The 23,812-nt window shown below is 39.7% G+C and overlaps 1 protein-coding gene and 1 pseudogene across 1 annotated transcript in view; one reads left to right on the top strand and one right to left on the bottom strand.

Annotated features, from left to right (window-relative positions):
• XRN2 (5'-3' exoribonuclease 2) overlaps positions 1–23,812 on the bottom strand; it is a 91,133-nt gene that overhangs the window by 56,471 nt on the left and 10,850 nt on the right. Inside the window, exons 2-6 of the mRNA XM_032419270.1 lie at positions 5,011–5,138; positions 4,812–4,923; positions 2,702–2,813; positions 878–936; positions 712–801 (exon numbers count right to left, since the gene is read on the bottom strand). Coding sequence (XP_032275161.1) covers positions 712–801; positions 878–936; positions 2,702–2,813; positions 4,812–4,923; positions 5,011–5,138 — 501 coding nt within the window. The remainder of the gene's footprint in view (positions 1–711; positions 802–877; positions 937–2,701; positions 2,814–4,811; positions 4,924–5,010; positions 5,139–23,812) is intronic.
• LOC116642089 lies at positions 3,864–4,024 on the top strand (annotated as a pseudogene).

Raw genomic sequence — 23,812 nt, 5'->3', positions numbered from 1 at the left:
CCCAGGAAGTAATCAATAAAAAATACCCATTAAATATAATTCACCATATCTAGTTTATAGCAAAACAAGCTTTGAATTTCTTTTTTTTATTTTTAAAAAGATTTTATTTATTTAAGAGAGAGAGAGTGCATGCATGAGCCGGTGGAGGGGGAGAAACAAACTCCCCACCTAGCAGGGAGCCCGATGCGGGGCTCGATCCCAGGACCCCAAGACCCCAGGACCCTGAGCAGAAGGCAGACGCTTAACCAACTGAGCCACCCAGGTGCCCCAACAAGCTTTGAATTTAAAATTACATATAAGTTCATTTAAATATTACTTAAACACGTAGAAGAACACAGCTATTCTTTAAAGGCAGCCCTACGACTTTAATCTTGCTGTTTCCATTTCTAACAATAGAAGTTTTCATTTAAAAATTGCTTTCCTATATATATATGTATATATATATTTTACATATAATACAAAATATATATATTTTTAAATCATGGGTCCCATTTTATAGCTTCATAGTGATGATAAGAGGACAAAATTGGCACTGAGAGAAAATTCAGCAGTCTAAAACTGGACCATGCAGGGCACCCCATCTCTAATAACCCTGGAAGCTTCTCTTTCCTCTGACAGTCAACTAGCATTTTATGGGGTTATCAGTCATATCAAAGTACAGCCTAAAATGATCACCCTTATCTTTCTGAAGTACCAAAATATGAAACTTACTGTCAAGTTTTTCCACCCAGGGTCATTATTTAAACGATCAGCTATGTAATAGCGAAGGCATTTAGCAAGATTGTCCATGAACTCGGTTCCCTAAAATGATAGAAAGAAATAAATTAACCTACCATTTAAGAGTTAGCAACAGCTGGCAAAGTATGAGACTACTTACTGGTGTAATACAGTTGCTGTCAAATCTTTCTTTTATTTCTTCTGGGGGAAGAAAGCCACCTACAGGAAAAAGAGGCAATGTTTTGTTCTCCCCATAAAAAGTCAGGTATTAAGTATTTCAGTATTAAGCCAGAACAACAAAAACGAGTCCAAATACAAAAGAAAAGGAAATATTGTCACCTGAGCAACAAATGTTTCCCCTTTGGGGAAGAAAATAAGATTCATCCTCTCAAATTTAATATAAGCTTTAACATGACCATCAAACAATATATGATATACAAAAGATACTATAGTTATATAGAAATATGAAAATGATGACATTCTTCATAATGCCCTCTGCAGCAGAACATAGACCTAGACACACACACACACACACACACACACACACACACACACACAACACACACACGTTAGGAGTTCTCATTTTGATAATAATTCCTGAGATAAACGTACCTTAGGAAAAATTAAAGTGCTGAGTTGTTTGTTTTTTAAAGATTTTTGTTTATTTATTTATTTATTTGAGAGAGAGACAGAGAGTGCGTGCGAGCTCACAAATGAGTGGGGGGAGAGGGAGAGGGCCAAGCAGACTCCCCACTGAGCAGGGAGCCTGACACAGGGCTTGATCCCGGAACCCTAAGATCATGACCTGAGCCAAAGAAAGATGCTTAACCAACTGAGCCACCCAGGTGCCCCTAAACTGCTGAGTTTATAACAGCTTTATATGATAATAAAATTATCAGCTACGATATAAAAGTCCTATTTGTCCTCTATATCACTGATTAACTTTTTTTAATGACAAATATATTTCAAAACATCTTCAAGAAGACATCTTTAAAATCAAAGACTATCTTTTATAAGCACAAACAGGTTTTAAGCATATTACAAGCTGCAGCTAAAGTAACTATATAATTGCACACTTCCAGCAAATTAAAACAGAAAATGTATCCTAATTGTAGGCCTGAGCTGACTACACTATGGTATCCTCTTTTACCTGCGAAGTACAGTATCTTGAGCCAATAAATTGTGGCTTTCCTGGTCTACCATACTGCCTCTGTAACAAAACACCAAACATATCACCCTGCTACAACCACACCCCATCTCACAGACAGGTGTCTTGGGAGAGAACTGGTCCCATGGAGTATCTAGACTCCCTGACCTTCCTCCCCTCTGAGACTTCGTCAACTTCTACCTGTGTATCCAACAGGAATTTCAAGCTCTGGGGAACTGCCAAGATGATCACACCCCACCCCTCCCCCAAATCAAGGGAACCCTTGGGTACTTCACCGCCTCAGTGCCTGTTGCATCCACCTCCACTGAAGTGTGTCTGACTCAGTGAAAGCCTGTAAATACGGAGCACATCATCCCGGGCTTCCTCTTACAGACCTCTGAGTTCTGAGGGGAAGTAATAAACAAGCTACCCAGACTGATTTAAGGAAAAAGTTTACAGAACTGTAGCTTTCTAACAGCCCCCATAGAAAACAAAAGTAAGAGGCACTCTTAATGTATTTCTCCTTTACAGATACAACAAATAGCTGAAGAGCTGTGCTTGCCTTGAAAGGGGCTGACAATCTGCTCTCCCTACCAGAATTTCCTCCTTTTATTCCTAAGTTTCCCTTTTACTACAGAGTTGGGAAAAGAAACAAGCTTGTTAGTGGGAATGAAGGATTCCATTAACTACTTTTTGACAGTGAACATAAATTTTCCTCGGATATTCTAGATCCTAATTAAATTAAAACTATACCTACTATGAGCAAAAGTTGACACCTCTCCCCCCATTCTATATACATTTCATAAGAAGTCCAAGTTCAAGATGCACATTCTTTACCTTTTGCCAATATTTCTTCCCTGACTCGCTGCTTCTCCACTGCTGCTTCCATTCCTTCTTTTGATGCTCTGAACCTTCTGGAACGCTGCTGGTTCATTTTAGCACGTGGTGCCTAAAAACATTATTTCATAGTCATATAATACTATTTAAAATATGTGTAACGAAATCTGTACATTATTTTCAATCAGTTGTTCTTATAAAAATAGTACACTAAAATGGAAAAGTAGTATATCTAATAATCCTTTCATGACAGATAGTAAATCCTGAGAACTTAAATTTTGATCAAGAACTTAAAAGCTGACCTCAGTCAGGTAAGTGAGTGACGTATCAAATGGACAAACACCCTAAGAAGCCACTTAATACTGCAGAGCCCACAACCCAATGCCACTTCTACTGGGCTATGGTGCTTCAAGGCAGCCAAGAAGGACAGATCACTTTACTCAAAGACCCAGCCAGCATGCAATGAATAGTTACTAGTATAGAACCAGGATCAGGAAGACCTTATGTCCATGCCTAAAAGGAAGGATGGTCTCCAAATGAGATTCACCATGCCCCATAAAAGCAAAAGAAAACTACTTCTTAATCTGTAGGACCTCAAGGCACTTCTATATTGTATTTCCCACAATAACCACTCTGTCTCTACAAGAAAGCAAAGCAGGTAAAAAGGGAACAAGGTTTTAACTGAAAATACTTTTGAATTACTCTGACCAAATATAATTTAAAATCACTGGATAAGCTTGAATGAAATGAACTGGACTCTCAGGTTCTGAAACTCCTGAACTGAGTTTTGGAGTTGGAAGGGACTCAAGTATCCTGTCTACATAAAATAAGTTATTTTAAATTCTCTTTTAAATAGTTTCCTTTCCTGTAAAATAAGACCACCTAGCCTAACTCTTTCAAGTACCAAGTTCTTTGATCCACATTTATATTTCAACAGAAACATGTTACACACCTGAGCATACAAACAGACAGACAGACAGACACTCACACAGATATGCATACAGTTTATACTTGTCCTAGCAGTAAGGGCACAATGAACGTAAAGTAACAGATTTTCTTCAAGAACTTTCACTAATATGAATTGGAATATGCTCCAAATAAGATATTCCTGTTCCCTCTACTCATCACTGCACTTTAACTGCAACTTACCAAGTTATCAAGTATCACTTCTCGGCCTTTTGGCTAAGATCAAGTGTACCAAGTTATCAAGTAGCTAAGATTTTTCATTGCATAAAGAGAACCTCACAGAAAAGTTAATCTTCTTGGACCCAAAGTTTTCTAGACCTTCAAAGTCATTCCATTAGCCATTAGGGATTACTAAATCTAAAAGAAAGATAATCTATCTGTACACAGCTAAATAAATTTTAGAGTTACGATTTATCTTAATTTTCCTTGAACGCTGATATACAGTTTGCTGGTTATTTATAAGCTAAGCTAGCTGAGAGCTGATCTATCATCCTAGGTCAGTAAGTTATTGCCCTCTTAAAGCATTGTGAGGACGACTCACTCACTGCCCATAGGAGAAAATCCGAACTCTTAAGCACGGCAAAAGGCCTTCTCAAGACATTGCTCCCTTTCCAATCTGAAACACCTGTAATTGCCCAAATGTGTTAGTGTGGTCAAAGGCATGGGAAGTGTATTTACTGGGCTCATTTGAGAAATCCAGGTCTTCCCTCTTCCTATCTATTCCACTGATCCCCCTCCACTGCCCACCAATCTCCTGTTACTCTTTATGCTTCAAGAAATGAGACAAAAGTCACCTCCTATTTCCCAACTCCCTCACTAGCACTGATTTCCTCTTCCCTCACATCCTGCATGTGTTATCTAGTACCTATAAAGCCCACAATTAACTACCTTGCTCATTTATCTCTGTCCCATTAGTGGTAAGCCCTTCAAAAGAAAGGGCAGTCACCATTATCCCCAGTAGCTCACAGTATCTGGCACAAACAGGTACAAGAAATGTCTGAATGAATGACTGAAGGATCAGGCTGCCTGTCTGAAGTTCACCACAGTCAACATTTTTCGTTATTTAGCTGACTTTCACTCTAGACACTCAGAACACAGCAAAAACAAAAACAGAGGATTCTAAGTTAACTTTTTTAGCACTTACCACTCCATCTATTGCCATGTAGAGAAGTCGTCTTGGTCTTACAATATTGAAAAGTCTGTCAATGTACTCAAAAATTGCAACCATCATTTCATCCTCATTTTTTGGTGCTGGTCTACAAGGACAAACAAACAACGTAATAGAATACAATACTCCCCTGTAACTTCTGCTATCATGACAGTGACAAAAATGGGTTACGTACTTGTCTTCGGGATGAGTACAAGGATGGATGATTCCATTCATATCCAAATACAGATTATCAAACTCCACATCATTTGGATTTGGTTTACTGGCATCAACAGGAATCTTTACACCACTGCATTCTTTTGGCTATGAGAAAGTGACAATAATAGTTTGATTGTTCAAATCTAAAATTAACACACCCTAGGCTCAGTATGAACCCGTTTCACTTCTGAATTGGAAATAAAACACTTTAAGTCATCTTTAAGTTGTAAGATAAGAAATGATTTTACTCCTTAAAGCAAACTAATGCAGATATTTTATCTGTGGAAAGCGGATAGCTTCCAACACAAGTTAATCTCAACTATGTGAGGGATATTTATCAAATTCTCAAATCGTTCAGTTGTTCAAGTGAGAAACCGCGGGAGTCATCTTAGAATTCTTCCCCAACCCCCCCCCCCATTATCAGTAAGTCCAACAATCCAACCTGAAAAAGGCCTCTCAACTTCATTTCCTCTTGGCCCCACTGCCATGACCATCACTGTATCAACACTCACCTCAAAGATCAACACTTACTAGCTTCCTGTCCTGCCACAGTATCATTCCAGCCAACCCTCTCTTCTAAGTTCCTAGAAAACCCTCTTCCATCTCCCAGTGCCTCTATACACTGTTTCTCCTTCTGCATTCCTGACCACACCCACTTCCTGAAACCTTACTAATTTTCCACAGTCTAGATTGAGATGGAGTCACTCATTTTATAACTCTTCGTACACACCTCTCAGAAAACTAACTGCTCCTCCTTCTGCATTTATTTATTTGAGAAAGAGAATACAAGTGGGCAGAGGGAGAGGGAGAAACAGACTGCCCGCTGAGCAGGGAGCCCGATGTGGGGCTCGATCCCAGGACCCTGGGATCATGACCTGAGCTGAAAGCAGACACTTAATTGACTGAGCTACCCAGGCACCCCTCAACTGTATTTTTGTAATAAATATTACCTTTGTTTTTTCTTCCAGAGCTTCAGTGAATGATAAGAATATGAGATCAGATTTTTACTGTCAGTAAATGTCATTTAAAAAAAAAGTTCCCTAACACACATAAAGCATACAAAGCATCATTTTTAACAGCAAAAAATTGTGAACTTAAAAGTCATCGTGTAGAGTGCCTGGGTGGCTCAGTTGGTTAAGCGACTGCCTTCGGCTCAGGTCATGATCCTGGAGTCCCTGGATCGAGTCCCGCATCGGGCTCCCTGCTCAGCAGGGAGTCTGCTTCTCCCTCTGACCCTCCCGACCCTCCCCCCTCTCATGTGCTCTCTCTCTCTGTCTCTCTCTCTCAAATAAATAATAATAAAAATAAAAATCTTAAAAAAAAAAAGTCATCGTGTACATCATGGATGAGCCTCAAAAATATTTTAAGTGAAAGCCAATGACAAAAGACCACAGAAGATCCCATTTATATGAAAAAATCCAGAATAGATAAATCTATAGAGACAGAAATAGATGAGTTTCAATTCGGGGGGTGGGGGGGGAGGGTGACAGGAAATGAATGCAAATGAGTGCAACATTTCTTTTGGGAGTGATAAAAGTTTTCTAAAATTAGGTAATGGTGACAATCTGTATACAAGCCACTGAATTGCACACTTTAAACAGGTGAATTTTATGGCATATAAATTACATCTCAAGAAGACTATCAAAAATAAATAATGAAAGGTCAACTTAATTAGGGGGAAAGAAAGAGTCCACAGAACGGATTGATAAACTGGATGTTCATATACCGGAATGCCAGACACAAGTAACAGAGCAGGACAGTCACAAATATATTGCTGAGCCAAAAACAAACAGACAAAAAACAAAACCAAAAGCCACCAGGCTTCAGAAGAATACATACAGTACCATTCATAGAAAGTTATAAAATAGACAAAATAATAACAGGTATTGTTCAGGACTGAGTACATATACAGTGAAAACATAAAAAAAAACAAGGGAACGATTTCGCGACCCTGGTTGTTACCTCTGAGAGAGGGAAAGGAATGAGACTGCATTTCAATGTACATTTATAATTGGGAGAAAAGGGTATTACAAAAGGGATTTAAGGGCAGAACAGGGAAGCAGCTTTCAGACAGTGCTCTGTACACATATGCTTGTATATCAGGAAAAAGTGGCTTGATCAGAAGCAGTGAATGGGATAAAAATGGTAAGGAAAACAAGAGGTCAATTTTGGTGGTGTCTATTTCAATAGAGAAGAACCTGGTAAAACTTTCCCCCCAAAAAACAAAAACAAACTCTATGAAGGCAGGAGGCTCTCTACCTCTCCATCTAGCCTCTACATTCCAAAGTCCACACATTCCTTTCTCTGCACCAACCAAGACACCACACTCAGGAGAATCAAGCCTCATTGTCTTTATGCTCCCCAGGAAGTCAGGTTAAAAATATTTTAGACTTTGCCATATGATCTCAGTTGCAACAACTCATTATCTGCTTTTGTAGAGTGAAAGCAGCCATAAACAATATGGCTGTGAATGGGTATGACTGTGTTCCAATGTAACTGTATGTACAAAAACAGGAGGCCACTGGCTTGCTAACCTCTGCCTTTTGTTCAAAGTACACCACTAGGCATACTGCAGCTCCTCAATGAATGCTGAGTGTAGCTGCATGAGAATTTCTATTTATACTACCTACAAAGTGCAACATGGTGCAGGGAGGCACTGGGGGGGGTGGGTTGGAGGGGGGCGTTAATTTTGGGGAAATAAAAAGAGCATTCCAGGGATTTCCAATAAGAAGACTATAAACATATTTTCCTCTCAGAATTACTGTAGATATATACAACATGCTAATTACATAAATTTAGAGTTTCTTCAAGAGAAGATTTTGATGCTCAACAAAGGAACTCACTCCTCAAGAGCCTTGACAAAATAATGCCAATGTGTCTCTCGCTGTTTAAAGAGAGATCTTTATCAATCAGAGGGCAGATAAAAGGAGAGCCACTCTGAACCCCAAAATCAGTTCATTTCAAATACCTTTTCATTATCTTTTGGGTTTTCACTGCAGCCTTCCCTTTCTAACCCAAGACCACAAGACTAACAACAAACATCCCAACTGCAAATCTGTGACAAAATCCTCTGTGGCTGAAAAATCACGAGGGATACCTGAAATGTGGAAAACTAGTACATCTGACAGCCTAAAACATGCAGAGAGGAGCTTTCCTGCCAAGAAGTGGGAAAACACAAGAGGCCTCCAGGCCCAGAGAGGGACTCAAGGGACAGCCTCTGGATGATCCATCAGCACCAGCAGCACTAACAGCCAGGAGGGTCAGTCCCTTGCATTCTCCCCCTCCCTTACCACTCAGACCCCACAGGGACCAAGCAAGACGGGTGCTTGAGGAAGAAAGGCAGTGGAGTACCCTGGCTGAGTGGCAGCTTCCCCAGAGGAACAAGGAGCACACCTACCCCAAAGGCTGGCAGTCAAGGTAGTTCTGCCTAGCAGGAAGCCCATTCCTCCTCCACTTCTTAGAAAAAAGGGTATATATATCCCAAGTAAGCAGTTTGAGAAATCATCCTATTTGTGATAAAGATGCCAAGGAATCAAAGTAAAGAAGATATTTTAAGAAAGTAAAGATAGTACAAATATACAAGTAGTGAGTCTGTATAAAAAGATACTCCACAGGTTTTATCATAAACTACTCAAAATTAATTTCACACCAACTTACTGTCCCAGTCAACCTTACAAGGTTTTCTGGCTCCTCAAATGTGAAGCAGAAACCACTACTTTTAGTAATAGCTAAGTAGATGCATTTCTGTTTAAGCCTGCCTAGTATCTAACAGCAGCATTAGAAAAATCATGAATCCTAGCTGAGGTTCCTCTGTAAAGAAAGTTCCCATATTGAAGCAAATACCCCTAATTAGATTTCCCAAGCCAGCTAGTTTGCAGCAGAGAACCAGGGAGTAAGACAGCTGGGAGGAACCCTCCTTTGGTTGGAACAAATACCCAATATTAATCTCAGAAACTAATCCCTGGAAGAAACCAGTTTGACTGGATTAGTCTATAGAGGAATTTATGCCCCAGGGCACTAATGAAAACAACAGAGCAAAAGGCCAAAATTAGTGAAGTTTAACTGCTGGGTGTGATCAGAAAGTGGGAGAGAGCCCTACCTGTACCACAGTCATCAGAGGATGGCTATGGCCACCTATGGCACCAAACTGCATCTCCCTGAGGAGCAAGATTAGAGGCATGTAACACAGTGAGAAAGAAACATAGTTCACTACAATAATCTAACCAGTAAATAAACTAGGAACACATAACAAGCCCTGGAATGGGGCAGGGAGGCGGCACCAGTACCCGTAAGTGCTATAGTATATTACCTAAAATGTCCTGTTTGCATCAAAAAACTACTAGGTACGCAGAAAAACAGGAAAGAATAAACCACAGACCAGGAAAAAAACAAGCAACAAAAACCTCCTGTGAGTGTGTCCAGATGTCATATTGAACAGAAGAGATTTTAAAGTAGCGATTACAAATATGTTCACAAAAATGTTCATAAAACTAAAAAAAGTATGCCTAAGGAAAAAAAGGCAGGATTACAATCTGTTTCAAATAGAGAATGTCAGCAAAAATAAAAAATAAAAATAAAAACACTACAATTCTGGAGTTGCAAAGTACAATAACTAAAATAAAAAATTCACCTGAGAAACGCAACAGATTTGAACAAGCAAAAGAATTAGAAAACCTGGACAGATGAACAGACATTACACAAGCCAAAGAGCAGAGGGAAAAAAAAAAAGGAAAGAAAAGAAAACCAGAGAAGAATGTGGGACATAATGAAATGCATGAACACACATGTAAATGGAGTACCTACTGGAAGGAGAGGGGAGAGAGGAACAGAAAAAATATTCAAGGAAATAATAACCAAAAAACTTCCCAAATGTATTGAAAAACAATAGCCTAAACATGCAGGAAGCTCCAAGAACTCCACGTAAGATAAACATAAAGAGAACCACAGATGGACACATCAGAGTAAAAATGCTGAAGATAAAAGATAATGAGAAACCTCAATGAGATTAGCACCTGGCTCCTAGCAGAAATAACAGAAGCGAGAGGGCAGTGGGATAACATCTATAAAGTACGGAATGCAAAACCTGTTAGCCAAAAATCTTAAACCGAGGAAAGTTACTGTTCAGAAATGAAGGTGAAGGGGCGCCTGGCTGGCTCAGTCCATAGAGCATGCGACTCTTGATCTCAGGGTTGAGTTCAGGCCCCCTGTTGGGTGCAGAGCCTACTTAAAATCCAAAAAAAGAAGGTGAAAAATGACTGCCAGATAAACAAAAATTGAGAGAATGTGTTGATAGCAAAACCAATTTAAGAAAATACTAAAGAAAGTTCTTTAGGTTGAAGGCAAGTAACCACAATAAAGATAAATATGCGTATTTTTAATCCTTTCTTTTCTTAACTGATTCAAAAAGCAATTGGAGGGACGCCTGGATGGCTCAGTCAGTTAAGTGTCTGCCTTCGGCTCAGGTCATGATCCCAGGATCCTGGGACTGAGTCCCGCATTAGGCTCCTTGCTCAGCGGGGAGCCTGCTTCTCCCTCTGTCTGCTGCTCCCTCTGCTTGTGCGCTTTCTCTCTCTCTGAAAAATAAATAAAATCTTTAAAAAAAAATAAAATAGGGAGGGGGTCGGGGGAGAAGTTAGCCTGGTGATGGATATTAAAGAGGGCACATATTGAATGGAGCACTGGGTGTTATATGCAAACAATGAATCATGGAACACTACATCAAAACCTAATGATGTAATGTATGGTGATTAACATAACATAATAAAATAAAATTTAAAAAAAAGTAAAATAAAAGGCAATCGGTTTAATGATGGTATATAACGTATCATGGCTTATAATACAATGTAATATAGTGCAATATATTTCCCAGTAACAGCACAAATGGGAGTTGGAGTGGGAGTAAAGTTGCCATGGGCTAAGAAAGTTCCTGTAAACAGTAAAGTAATAATTACAATAACGCACTCTTGAGTTTGTAACATTTATAAGTCCAATATGTATAAAAGCAATGCCACAGAAAGAGGAAAATGGGAATCAAGCTACGTAGCAGTAAAGGTTCTATAATATTACTGGAATTAAACTACTATAAATCTAAAGTTGGTAAGATCTACAACTGACCCTGAACATGGGTTTGAACTGCACAGGTCCACTTATACACGGATCTTTAAGAGTTAACAGCAAAAGCCACAAGACATTTATTTACAACTGCCCACCCCAGTCTTCATGGGACCAAACTGAAGGTGACCTGCTGCCCTCTGAGTAGCGGAAGAGGCAGGCTAAGCCTGTCAGCAGCCCCCAGGGAGCCCTAGGACCAGGTAGGGCTGCAGGTCACCACATGTGTTGATGGGGTGGTTGGACTGAGTGTCCATGGCTGGCAGACAAGAGGCCAGGCCCAAGCTGAGGAATCCACCCAAAGGGTAGGAATGGTGCTGCACAGGGAGCAGTCTTGGACCTCAGGCCCCTCTTGGGCCAGGCATAAACTCCTCCCCACAGCTGTGCCCCAGGCCTGTGGCCTCCCAGATGTCAGTACACTCACACATGGTCACAGCTGTGGATGGCCACAGGCTGGTGGTACACTTCCAGGCAGATGGGCTTCCAGACCATTGTTGCTGCCCATAGGCCTGCCTGGTGGTTGCTGCTCCTGAGCCCAGGCCACCAGGCTGCAGAACAACAGCATCCATAGGCCAGGCCCACCTACATGCAGATTTTTTTCAGTAAATACCGGTATGCTATTATAAATGTATTTTTTCTTCCTTATGATTTTTTTATTAACATTTCTTTCCTCTGGCTTACTTTACTGTAAGAATACAGTATATAATACATACACAAACTATGCATTCATTGACTGTTCATGTTATCAGTAAAGCTTCCAGTCAACGGTAGGCTATTAGCAGTTAGGTTTTGGGGAGTCAAAAGTTTATAGGCAGATTTTCAACTGCATGGGGGCCAATAACCCTAACCCCATGTTGCTGAAGAGTCAATGGTATTTGGCAAACCCTAGAGCAACCACTTGAAAAAAAAATCAAAAAAGTACAGTGAAAAAAAGGTCAGTAATGAAAATTAAGTTCTACATTATAAAATATGTACGGAAAACAGAAAGTAAAACAGTAGATATAAATCCAACTACATCAGTAACATTAAATGTAAATGGATTAAAGAATCCAATCAAAAGTCAGAAATTGTCAGACCAGATTAAAAAAAATGATCCACCTATACATTGTTTATAGGTACAGGTGTTTACAAGGGACATACTTTTGACTCAGAAATAAAAAATGAAAGTAAATGGATAGGAATACCATGCAACAGCAACCACTAGAAAGCTAGGATTGTTATACCAATATCAGACAAAATACACTTAAAAAAAAAAAAAGTTACCAGAAATGATATTTTATAATAAGAGAATCAATCCATCAGGAAATTGTAACACTTAAGAACATACATGTTCCAAATAACAGAGCATCAAAACACATGAAGCTTTCCAAAGCCACTACAAGAAAGGAAATGATAAAGGTGAGAACAGGAATAAATGAAACAGACTAAAGAAACAATAGAACAGAACAATAAATCCAGGAGCTGGTTCTTTGAAAAGATAAAACGAATAAACCATTAGCCCGACTCACCAAGAAAAAAAGAGAAGACTCAAATCTGAAATGAAAGAAGAAAAATAATGACCAACATCACACAAAGGATTCTAAGAGAATAGTGAAAAATTATATCCTGACAAACTGCACAACCTAGTGGTAAATTCCTAGAAACATATAAACTACCATAACTGAATCTGGAAGAAACAGAAAATTTGAACAGACTGATTGCTAGCAATGAAACTGAATCACTAGGGATGCCTGGGTGGCTCAGTAAGTTTAGTGTCTGACCCCTGATATTGGCTTAGATCATCATCTCAGGGTTGTGAGATCAAGGCCCAAGTCAGGCTCTGTAATGGGTGTGGAGCCTTAAGATTCTCTCTCTCCCTCTCCCTCTGCACTCCCCCCCAACCCCCATACTTAAAAAATTAACACCTACTCTTCTCAAACTATTCCAAAAAACTAGAAGAGGAAGGAAAGCTCCCAAATTTATTCCAGGAGGCCAGTATTACCCTGATACCAAAAGCAGATTAAAAACACTACCAAAAACTAAAACTACAGGCCAATATCTCTGGTGAACATAGATGCAAATATCCCCAACAAAATATTAGCACACCGAACCCAACAATACATTTAAAAAATCATTCACCATGATCAAATAGGAGTTATTCCAGAGATTCAAGGATTCAAGGATGGTTCAATACTCATATATCAATACGCTATATCACATTAACAAGAGAAAAGAAGATATAAACCATGCAATCATTTCCATAGATGCAGAAAAAGCACTTGATATCAAATATAACATCTACAGATGATAAAAAAAAAAAAACACTCAACAAAGTAAATTTAGAGAAAACACATCTCCACACAGTAAAGACCATAGGGGGTGCCTGGGTTGCTCAGTGGGTTAAGCATCTGAGTCTTGATTTTGGCTCAGGTCATGATCTCAGGGTCTTGAGATCAAGCCCTGCACTGGGCTCTGTGCTCAGTGTGGAGCCTGCCTGGGATTCTCTCTCTCTCTCCCCCTCTGCCCCTCCCCTGCTCAAAAAAATAAATCTTCAAAAAAAAATAAAAAATAAAGACCATACATGAAAAACCCACAACTAACATCATACTCAATGATGAAAACCTGAAAGCTTTTCTTCTAAGATCAGGAACAAGACAAGGATGTCCACTCTCACCACTTTTATTCAACATGATACTGGAAGTCCTAGCCACAGCAATCAGACAAGAAAAAGAAATAAAAGACATCCACACTGGTAAAGAAGAAGTAAAACTATTACTGTTTGCAGATGATATGATATGATACACAGAAAACTCTAAAGACTCCACCAAAAAACTACTAGAACTGATAAATGAATTCAGTAAAGTCACAGGACACAAAATTAATATACAGAAATCCATTGTATCTTATACACGAATAATGAAATAGAAAAATTTTTTTTTAAGATTTTTATTATTTATTTGACAGAGAGAGACAGCGAGAGAAGGAACACAAGCAGGGGGAGTGGGAGAGGGGGAAGCAGGCTTCCCAAGGAGCAGGGAGCCCGATTCGGGGCTCGATGCTAGGACCCGGGGATCATGACCTGAGCAGAAGGCAGATGCTTAAAGACTGAGCCACCCAGGCGCCCCAAAAGAGAAATTTTTTGAAAAAACTCATTTACAGTTGCACCCAACATAATAAAATCCCTAGGAATAGGGGGGCGGAGCAAGATGGCGGAGGAGTAGGAGACCTGGATTTTGTCTACTCTCAGGAATTCAGCTGGATAGGGATCAAACCATTCTGAACACCTACAAACTCAACAGGAGATCAAAGAAAAGAATAGCAACAACTCTCTGAACAGAAAAGCGACCACTTTCTGGAAGGTAGGAGGGGCGGAAAAGTGAATCCGAGGCGATATTCGGGGGGATAGACAGCGGGGGAGGGGCCTCCGTCAGCCGCTTCCGGCAAGTGATAGGGCCGAGGAGCACAAAATCGGAACTTTTAGAAGTCTGCTCCGCTGAGGGACCTCACTCCGGTGGCTAAGTGGGGGGTGGAACCCTCGTGGGACAGTGTGGTCTCAGGACCCTCGGCGTCACAGAAAGACCGGGGTGCCTGAGTGCGGCAGAGCTCCCAGGTATCGGAGCGGGGAAGCCGGCTGCAGAGACGGAGCCCAGGCGCGGGCTCTCAGCTCGGGGTTGCCATAAACCGTGATCTGCGGCACAGTCGGGCCACTGCTCCTCCAGCAGGGACCCAACAAGCGGCAGATCCGGGGAGACTCCCCTTCCTCCCCCGGGAGGAGCGGTGCGGAAGCGCACCGCGGGGATCTGCTGGGTTTGGAGACTCCACCCCGAGTCGGAAGCCAGAGATAGAAACGCGCGGTCACAGGCCGGGTGAGCACGGAGTGCGGCCGGAGACCGGGGAGACGAGAGTGACTGATGGCTTTTCTCTGGGGGCTCACTGAGGAGCGGGGCCCAAGTTCTCGGCTCCTCCGAGGCAGAGATTGGGAGGCCGCCATTTTCACTCTCTGCCTCCAAAGCTGTACGGAAAGCTTGCAGGGAACAAAAGCTCCAGAGAGCAAACCTGGGCAGATTACTTAGCCCGGACCGGGCAAGGGCAGGGCAATTCTGCCTCCACCAAAGACATTTGGAAACCACGGCAACAGGCCCCTCCCCCAGAAGATCAGCAGGAACAGCCAGCCAAGACCAAGTTTACCGATCAATGAGAACAGCAGAACTCCAGCGCTAGGGGAACACTGCACATAGAATTCATGGCTTTTTTACCATGATTCTTTAGTCTTTCAAAGTTAATTTTTTTTTGTCTTTTTTTTTTCAATTTTTCTTTTTCCCTTTTTCAACCAACATCTTATCAATCCGTTTTTTAAAAAACATTTTTATTTTTCATTTTTAGAGTCATATTCTATCCCATCATAGTAGTTACCCGTATTTTTGGCGCATATATATGTTGTTCTCTCTTTAAAATTTTGAGATAGTTTCTTCTAACAGATCAAAATATACCCTAAATCTCTAGTATATGGTTTTTTTCTACTCCCCTGCCTGATCACATTCTCTCCCTTTTTTTTTCTTTTTTTAAATCCTCTTCTTTCTTTTTTCAAACAACTTATCAATTCCTTTTATAAAATTTTTTATAATTTCCATCTTCACAGTCATATTCCATCCCTTCATCATATCAACCCTTATTTTTGTACATATATAAGTTCTTCTTTCTTTAAAATTTTGGGAGGCACTTTCTTCTAACAGACCAAACTACACCCAAAATCTAGTGTGTGGCACTGATCTATAACCAGCCTGATCATATTTGATCACATTCTGGTTTTTTGTTTTGTTTTGTTCTGTTTTTGTTTGTTTTTATCTTTATGTTTTCTTTTTCTTTTTTCTCTCTTTCCCTTTCTTTTCCCACTGCTTCAGGTCTTTTCTGATTTGTTTAGAGTACATTTTCTGGGGACGTTGTTACCCTGTTAGCATTTTGTTCTCTCATTAATCTATTCTCCTCTGCACAAAAAGACAAGACAGAAAAAATCACCTCAACAAAAAGAACAAGAGGTAGTACCGACTGCCAGGGACCTACTCAATACGGACATTAGTACGATGTCAGATCTAGAGTTCAGAATCATCACTTTAAAGATACTAGCTGGGCTTGAAAAAAGCATGGAAGTTATTAGAGAAACCCTTTCTGGAGAAGTAAAAGAACTAAAATCTAACCAAGTAGAAATCAAAAAGGCTATTAATGAGGTGCAATCAAATATGGGGGCGCTAACTGCTAGGATAAATGAGGCAGAAGAGAGAATCAGTGATATAGAACACCAAATAAAGGAAAATAAAGAAGCTGAGAAAAAGATAAACAACTACTGGACCACGAGGGCAGAATTCGAGAGATAAGTGATACCATAAGACGAAACAACATTAGAATAATTGGGATCCCAGAAGAAGAAGAAAGAGAGAGAGGGGCAGAAGGTATAATGGAGCAAATTATAGCAGAGAACTTCCCTAATTTGGGGAAGGAAACAGGCATCAAAATCCAGGAAGCACAGAGAACCCCTCTCAAAATCAATAAAAATAGGTCAACACCCCGACATCTAACAGTAAAACTTACGAGTCTCAGAGACAAAGAGAAAATCCTGAAAGCACCTCGGGACAAGAGGTCTGTAACCTACGATGGTAGAAACATTAGATTGGCAACAGACCTATCCACAGAGACCTGGCAGGCCAGAAAGGACTGGCAGGATATATTCAGAGCACTAAAGGAGAAAAATATGCAGCCAAGAATACTATATCCAGCTGGGCTGTCACTGAAAATTGAAGGAGAGATACAAAGCTTCCAGGACAAACAAAAACTAAAGGAATTTGCAAAAACGAAACCAGCCTTACAAGGAATCTTGAAAGGGGTCCTCTAAGCAAAGAGAGAACCTAAAAGCAACATAGACCAGAAAGGAACACAGACAATATACAGTAACAGTCACCTTACAGGCAATACAATGGCACTAAATTCCTATCTTTCAATAGTTACCCTGAATGTAAATGGGCTAAATGCCCCAATCAAAAGACACAGGCTTTCAGATTGGATTAAAAAACAAGACCCATCGATATGCTGTCTGCAAGAGACTCATTTTAGACCCAAAGACACCCCCAGATTGAAAGTGAGGGGGTGGAAAACCATTTACCATGCTAATGGACACCAAAAGAAAGCTGGGGTGGCAATCCTTACACCAGACAAATTAGGTATTAAACCAAAGACTGTAATAAGAGATGAGGAAGGTCACTATATCCTACTTAAAGGGTCCATCCAACAAGAAGACCTAACAATTGTAAATATCTATGCCCCTAACATGGGAGCAGCCAATTATATAAGGCAATTAATAACAAAAGCAAAGAAACACATCAACAAGAATACAATAATAGTGGGGGACTTTAACACCCCCTCACTGAAATGGACAGATCGTCTAAGCAAAAGATCAAGGAAATAAAGACTTTAAATGACACACTAGACCACATGGACTTCACAGACATATTCAGAACATTCCATCCCAAAGCAACGGAATACACATTCTTCTCTAGTGCCCATGGAACATTCTCCAGAATAGATCACATCCTAGGTCATAAATCAGGTCTCAACCGGTACCAAAAGATTGGGATCATTCCCTGCATATTTTCAGACCACAATGCTTTGAAACTAGAACTCAATCACAAGAGGAAAGTCGGAAAGAACTCAAATACATGGAGGCTAAAGAGCATCCTACTGAAGAATGAATGGGTCAACTAGGAAATTAAAGAATTAAAAAAATTCATGGAAACCAATGAAAATGAAAACACAACTATTCAAAATCTTTGGGATGCAGCAAAGGCAGTCCTAAGAGCAAAGTATATAGCAATACAAGCCTTTCTCAAGAAACAAGAAAGGTCTCAAGTATACAACCTAACCCTGCACCTAAAGGAGCTGGAGAAAGAACAGCAAATAAAGCCTAAACCCAGCAGGAGAAGAGAAATAATAAAGATCAGAGCAGAAATCAATGAAATAGAAACCAAAAGAACAGAACAGATCAGCGAAACTAGGAGGTGGTTCTTTGAAAGAATTAACAAGATTGATAAACCCCTGGCCAGACTTATCAAAAAGAAAAGAGAAATGACCCAAATCAACAAAATCATGAATGAAAGAGGACAGATCACAACCAACACCAAAGAAATACAATTATAAGAACGTACTATGAGCAACTCTATGCCAGCAAATTAGATAACCTGGAAGAAATGGATGCATTCCTAGAGATGTATCAACTACCAAAACTGAACCAGGAAGAAATAGAAAACCTGAACAGACCTATAACCACTAAGGAAATTGAAGCAGTCATCAAAAATCTCCCAAAAAACAAAAGCGCAGGGCCAGATGGCTTCCCAGGGGAATTCTACCAAACATTTAAAGAAGAATTAATACCTATTCTTCTGAAACTGTTCCAAAAAATAGAAATGGAAGGAAAACTTCCAAACTCATTTTATAGAGCCACCATTACCTTGATCCCAAAACCCGACAAAGACCCCATCAAAAAGGAGAATTACAGACCAATATCCCTGATGAACATGGATGCAAAAATTCTCACCAAAATACTAGCCAAAAGGATCCAACAGTACATTAAAAGGATTATTCACCACGACCAAGTGGGATGTATCCCTGGGCTGCAAGGTTGGTTCAACATCCGCAAATCAATCAACGTGATACAATACATTAACAAAAGAAAGAACAAGAATCATATGATTCTCTCAATAGATGCAGAAAAAGCATCTGACAAAGTACAGCATCCTTTCTTGATCAAAACTCTTCAGAGTATAGGCATAGAGGGTACATACCTCAATATCATAAAAGCCATCTATGAAAAACCCACAGCGAATATCATTCTCAATGGGGAAAAACTGAGAGCTTTCCCCCCAAGGTCAGGAACGCGGCAGGGATGTCCACTATCACCACTGCTATTCAACATAGTATTGGAAGTACTAGCCACAGCAATCAGACAACAAAAAGAAATCAAAGGCATCCAAACCGGCAAAGAAGAAGTCAAACTCTCCCTCTTTGCAGATGATATGATACTTTATGTGGAAAACCCCAAAGACTCCACCCCAAAACTGCTAGAACTCATACAGGAATTCAGTCAAGTGGCAGGATATAAAATCAATGCACAGAAATCAGTGGCATTCCTATACACCAACAACAAGACAGAAGAAAGAGAAATTAAGGAGTCGATCCCATTTACAACCACACCCAAAACCATAAGATACCTAGGAATAAATCTAACCAAAGAGGCAAAGGATCTGTACTCAGAAAAGTATAAAATACTCATGAAAGAAACTGAGGAAGACACAAAGAAATGGAAAAACGTTCCATGCTCATGGACTGGAAGAACAAGTATTGTGAAGATGTCAATGCTACCTAGAGCAATCTACACATTCAGTGCAATCCCCATGAAAATACCATCCACTTTTTTCAAAGAAATGGAAAAATCCTAAAATTTGTATGGAACAGAAAAGACCCCAAGTAGCCAGAGGAATGTTGAAAAAGAAAAGCAAAGCTGGTGGCATCACAATTCTGGACTTCCAACTCTATTACAAAGCTGTCATCTTCAAGACGGTATGGTACTGGCACAAAAACAGACACATATGGAACAGAATAGAGAGCTCAGAAATGGACCCTCAACTCTATGGTCAACTAATCTTTGACAAAGCAGGAATGAATGTCCAATGGAAAAAAGACAGTCTCTTCAACAAATGGTGTTGGGAAAATTGGACAGCCACATGCAGAAGAATGAAACTGGACCATTTCCTTACACCACACACAAAAATAGACTCTAAATGGTTGAAAGACCTCAATGTGAGACAGGAGTCCATCCAAATCCTAAAGGAGAACACAGGCAGCAACCTCTTCGACCTCAGCTGCAGCAACTTCTTCCTAGAAACATCGCCAAAGGCAAGGGAAGCAAGGGCAAAAATGAACTATTGGGACTTCATCAAGATAAAAAGCTTTTGCAAAGCAAAGGAAACAGTCAACAAAACCAAAAGACAACCGACAGAATGGGAGAAGATATTTGCAAATGACATATCAGATAAAGGGCTAGTATCCAAAATCTATAAAGAACTCATCAAACTCAACACCAAAAGAACAAAGAATCCAATCAAGAAATGGGCAGAAGACAAGAACAGACATTTTTCCAAAGAAGACATCCAAATGGCCAACAGACACATGAAAAAGTGCTCAACATCACTCGGCATCAGGGAAATCCAAATCAAAACCTCAATGAGATACCACCTCACACCAGTCAGAATGGCTAAAATTAACAAGTCAGGAAATGACAGATGTTGGCGGGGATGTGGAGAAAGGGGAACCCTCCTACACTGTTGGTGGGAATGCAAGCTGGTGCAGCCACTCTGGAAAACAGTATGCGGGTTCCTCAAAAAGTTGAAAATAGAGCTACCATAGGATCCAGCAATTGCACTATTGGGTATTTACCCCAAAGATACAAAAGTAGGAATCCGAAAGGGTACGTGCACCCCGATGTTTATAACAGCAATGTCCACAATAGCCAAACTGTGGAAAGAGCGAAGATGTCCATCGACAGATGAATGGATAAAGAAGACGTGGTATATATATACAATGGAATATTATGCAGCCATCAAAAGGAATGAGATCTTGCCATTTGCAATGACGTGGATGAAACTAGAGGGTATTATGCTGAGCGAAATAAGTCAAACAGAGAAAGACATGTATCATATGACCTCACTGATAGGAGGAATTCTTAATCTCAGGAAACAAACTGAGGGTTGCTGGAGTGGGGGTGGGGTGGGAGGGATGCCGTGACTGGGTGATAGACACTGGGGAGGGTATGTGCTCTGGTAAGCACTGTGAATTGTGCAAGACTGTTGAATCTCAGATCTGTACCTCTGAAACAAATAATGCAATCTATGTTTAGAAAAAAAAAAGAAGGTAGCACGAGGGGAAGAATGAAGGGGGGGAAATCGGAGGGGTAGACGAACCATGAGAGACGATGGACTCTGAGAAACAAACTGAGGGTTCTAGAGGGGAGGGGGGTGGGAGGATGGGTTAGCCTGGTGATGGGTATTGAGGAGGGCACGTTCTGCATGGAGCACTGGGTGTTATGCACAAACAATGAATCATGGAACACTACATCTAAAACTAATGATGGAATGTATGGGGATTAACATAACAATAAAAAAATAAAAAATAAATCCCTAGGAAAAAACTTAACCAAGAAGGTGAAAAAACCTGTGCTCTAAAAACTATAAAATACTGATGAAAGACTGAAGATGACCCAGATATTCCATGCTGAGGGACTGAGAAAACTAATATTGTTAAAATGTCCATACTATCCAAAGCTATCTACAGATTTAATGCAATCCCTATCAAAATACTAATATCGCTGTTCACAGAACTACAACAAATAATACTGAAGTGTGTATGGGATCACAAAAGACCCCAAATAGCCAGAGCAATTTTCATACAGAAGAACAAAACTTCAGGTATTACAATCCCAGATTTCAAGATGTACTACAAAACTGTAGTAATCAAAACAGTATGGTACCGGCACAAAAAGAGATATAGATCAGTGGAACAGAATAGAGAACCCTGAAATAAACCCATGCATATATGGTCAATTAATCTATGACAAAGAAGGCAAGAATATACAATGGGGAAAAGACAGTCTCTTCAACAAATAGTGTTGGGAGAATTGGACAGCTGCATGCAAAAAATGAAACAATCATTTTCTTACACCATGCACAAAAATAAACTCAAAATGGGTTAACGAAGGACCTAAATGTGAGATCTGAAACCATAAAACTCCTGGAAGAAAACATTGGCAATAATTCTCTGATGTTGGCCATAAAAATAGTTTTCTACATATGTCTCCTCAGGCAAGGGAAACAAAACAAAATTAAATTGCTGGGACTACACCAAAACAAATGTTTGCACAGTGAAAGAAACCATCAACAAAACAAAAAGGCAACCTAGCAAATAGAAGATATTTGCAAATGATCTGTCCTATAAGGGGTTAATATCCAAACTATATAAAGAACTTAATACATCTCAACACCAAAAGAAACCAAATAATCCAATTTAAAAATAAGCAAAGGCCCTGAATAGATATTTTCCTAAAGAAGACCTACAAATGGCCGACACAGGAAAAGATGCTCAACACCACTAACTATCAGAAAAATGCAAATCAAAACCACAATGAGATATTCCGTGCCTGTCAGAATGGCTAAAACCAACACAAGAAATAAGTGTTGGCGAGGATGTGGAGTAAAAGGAATCCTTCTGTACCGTTGGTAAGAATGCAAAGTGGTGCAGCCACTGTGGAAAACAGTATGGAGGTTCCTCAAAAAGTTAAAAACAGAATTACCATATGATCCAGTTAATTCCACTACTGGTATTTACCCGAAGAAAACAGAAACACTAATTCAAAAAGATATATGCACCCCTATGTTTACTGCATTATTTACAACAGCCAACATATGAAGTGACCCAAGTGTCCATCCACAGATGGATAAAGAAATTGTGATATATATATATGTGTATACACACACACACACACACAATATTACTCAGCCATTAAAAAGAATGAGATCTTGTCGTTTGCAACAACATGATGGACCTAGGATATAATGCAAAGTGAAATAAGTTAGACAGTGAAAGACAAATACAATATGATTTCACTCATATGTACAGTTTTAAAAACAAAACAAAAGAAAAGACAAAAAGACAATCAAATAACAGACTGTTAAATACAGAGAACAAACTCATAGTGGCCAGAGGGGAGATGGGTGAAACATATAAACGGGATTTAGAATGCATTACACCCTGATGAGTACTGAGTACTGTATAGAATTGTTGAATCATACTGTACACATGAAACTAACACTGCGTACATCTAAATAACACTGTGTGCTAATTATACTTCAATTAAAAAATAAAATAAAAAGCTGTTGTAAAAAACATTTTTTAAAACACCAGCCTTTTAATACATGACAGAAATGAAAAAAATAGACAATTCAACAGTAAAAATAAAGACTTCAATACTCCACTTTCAATAATGAGTAAAACTAGACTGAAGATCAATAAGGAAATAGATGACGTGAACACTATTAACCAACCACATCCAACAGACTTCTATAGAACACTCCACCCAACAACAGAATATACATTCTCAACTGCATACGGAACATTTTCCAGCAGGCCAAACAAATCTCAAAAAATTTAAAAGCACAAAAATAATTCAAAATATGTTCTCCAGCCACAATGAAATGAAATTAGAAATAAAAGGAAAAAATCTGGCAAACTCATAAATATGTGGAAATTAACACACTCATGAATGAATAACCAGTGAATTGAAGAAATCAAAAGAGAAATCAGAAAATACTTTGAGGGGCGCCTGGGTGGCTCAGTTGGTTAAGCGGCTGCCTTCGGCTCAGGTCATGATCCCAGAGTCCTGGGATCAAGCCCCACGTCGGGCTCCCTGCTCAATGGAGAGCCTGCTTCTCCCTCTCTCTCTGCCTGCCTCTCTGCCTACTTGTGCTCTCTCTCTCTCTGTCAAATAAATAAAAAATAAAAAAAAAAAGAAAGAAAATACTTTGAGATGAATGAAACTGAAGATACAGCATACCAAAGTCTAGGGTATAGAGTCAAAGCAGTGTTCAAAAAAAACA

Source organism: Phoca vitulina, unplaced genomic scaffold (assembly GCF_004348235.1).
Source record: "Phoca vitulina isolate PV1807 unplaced genomic scaffold, GSC_HSeal_1.0 scaffold22, whole genome shotgun sequence".
Taxonomy (NCBI): Eukaryota; Metazoa; Chordata; class Mammalia; order Carnivora; family Phocidae; genus Phoca; species Phoca vitulina.
Note: the sequence above shows the minus strand (reverse complement) of the source record. Positions and strands in the feature narration are given on the sequence as shown.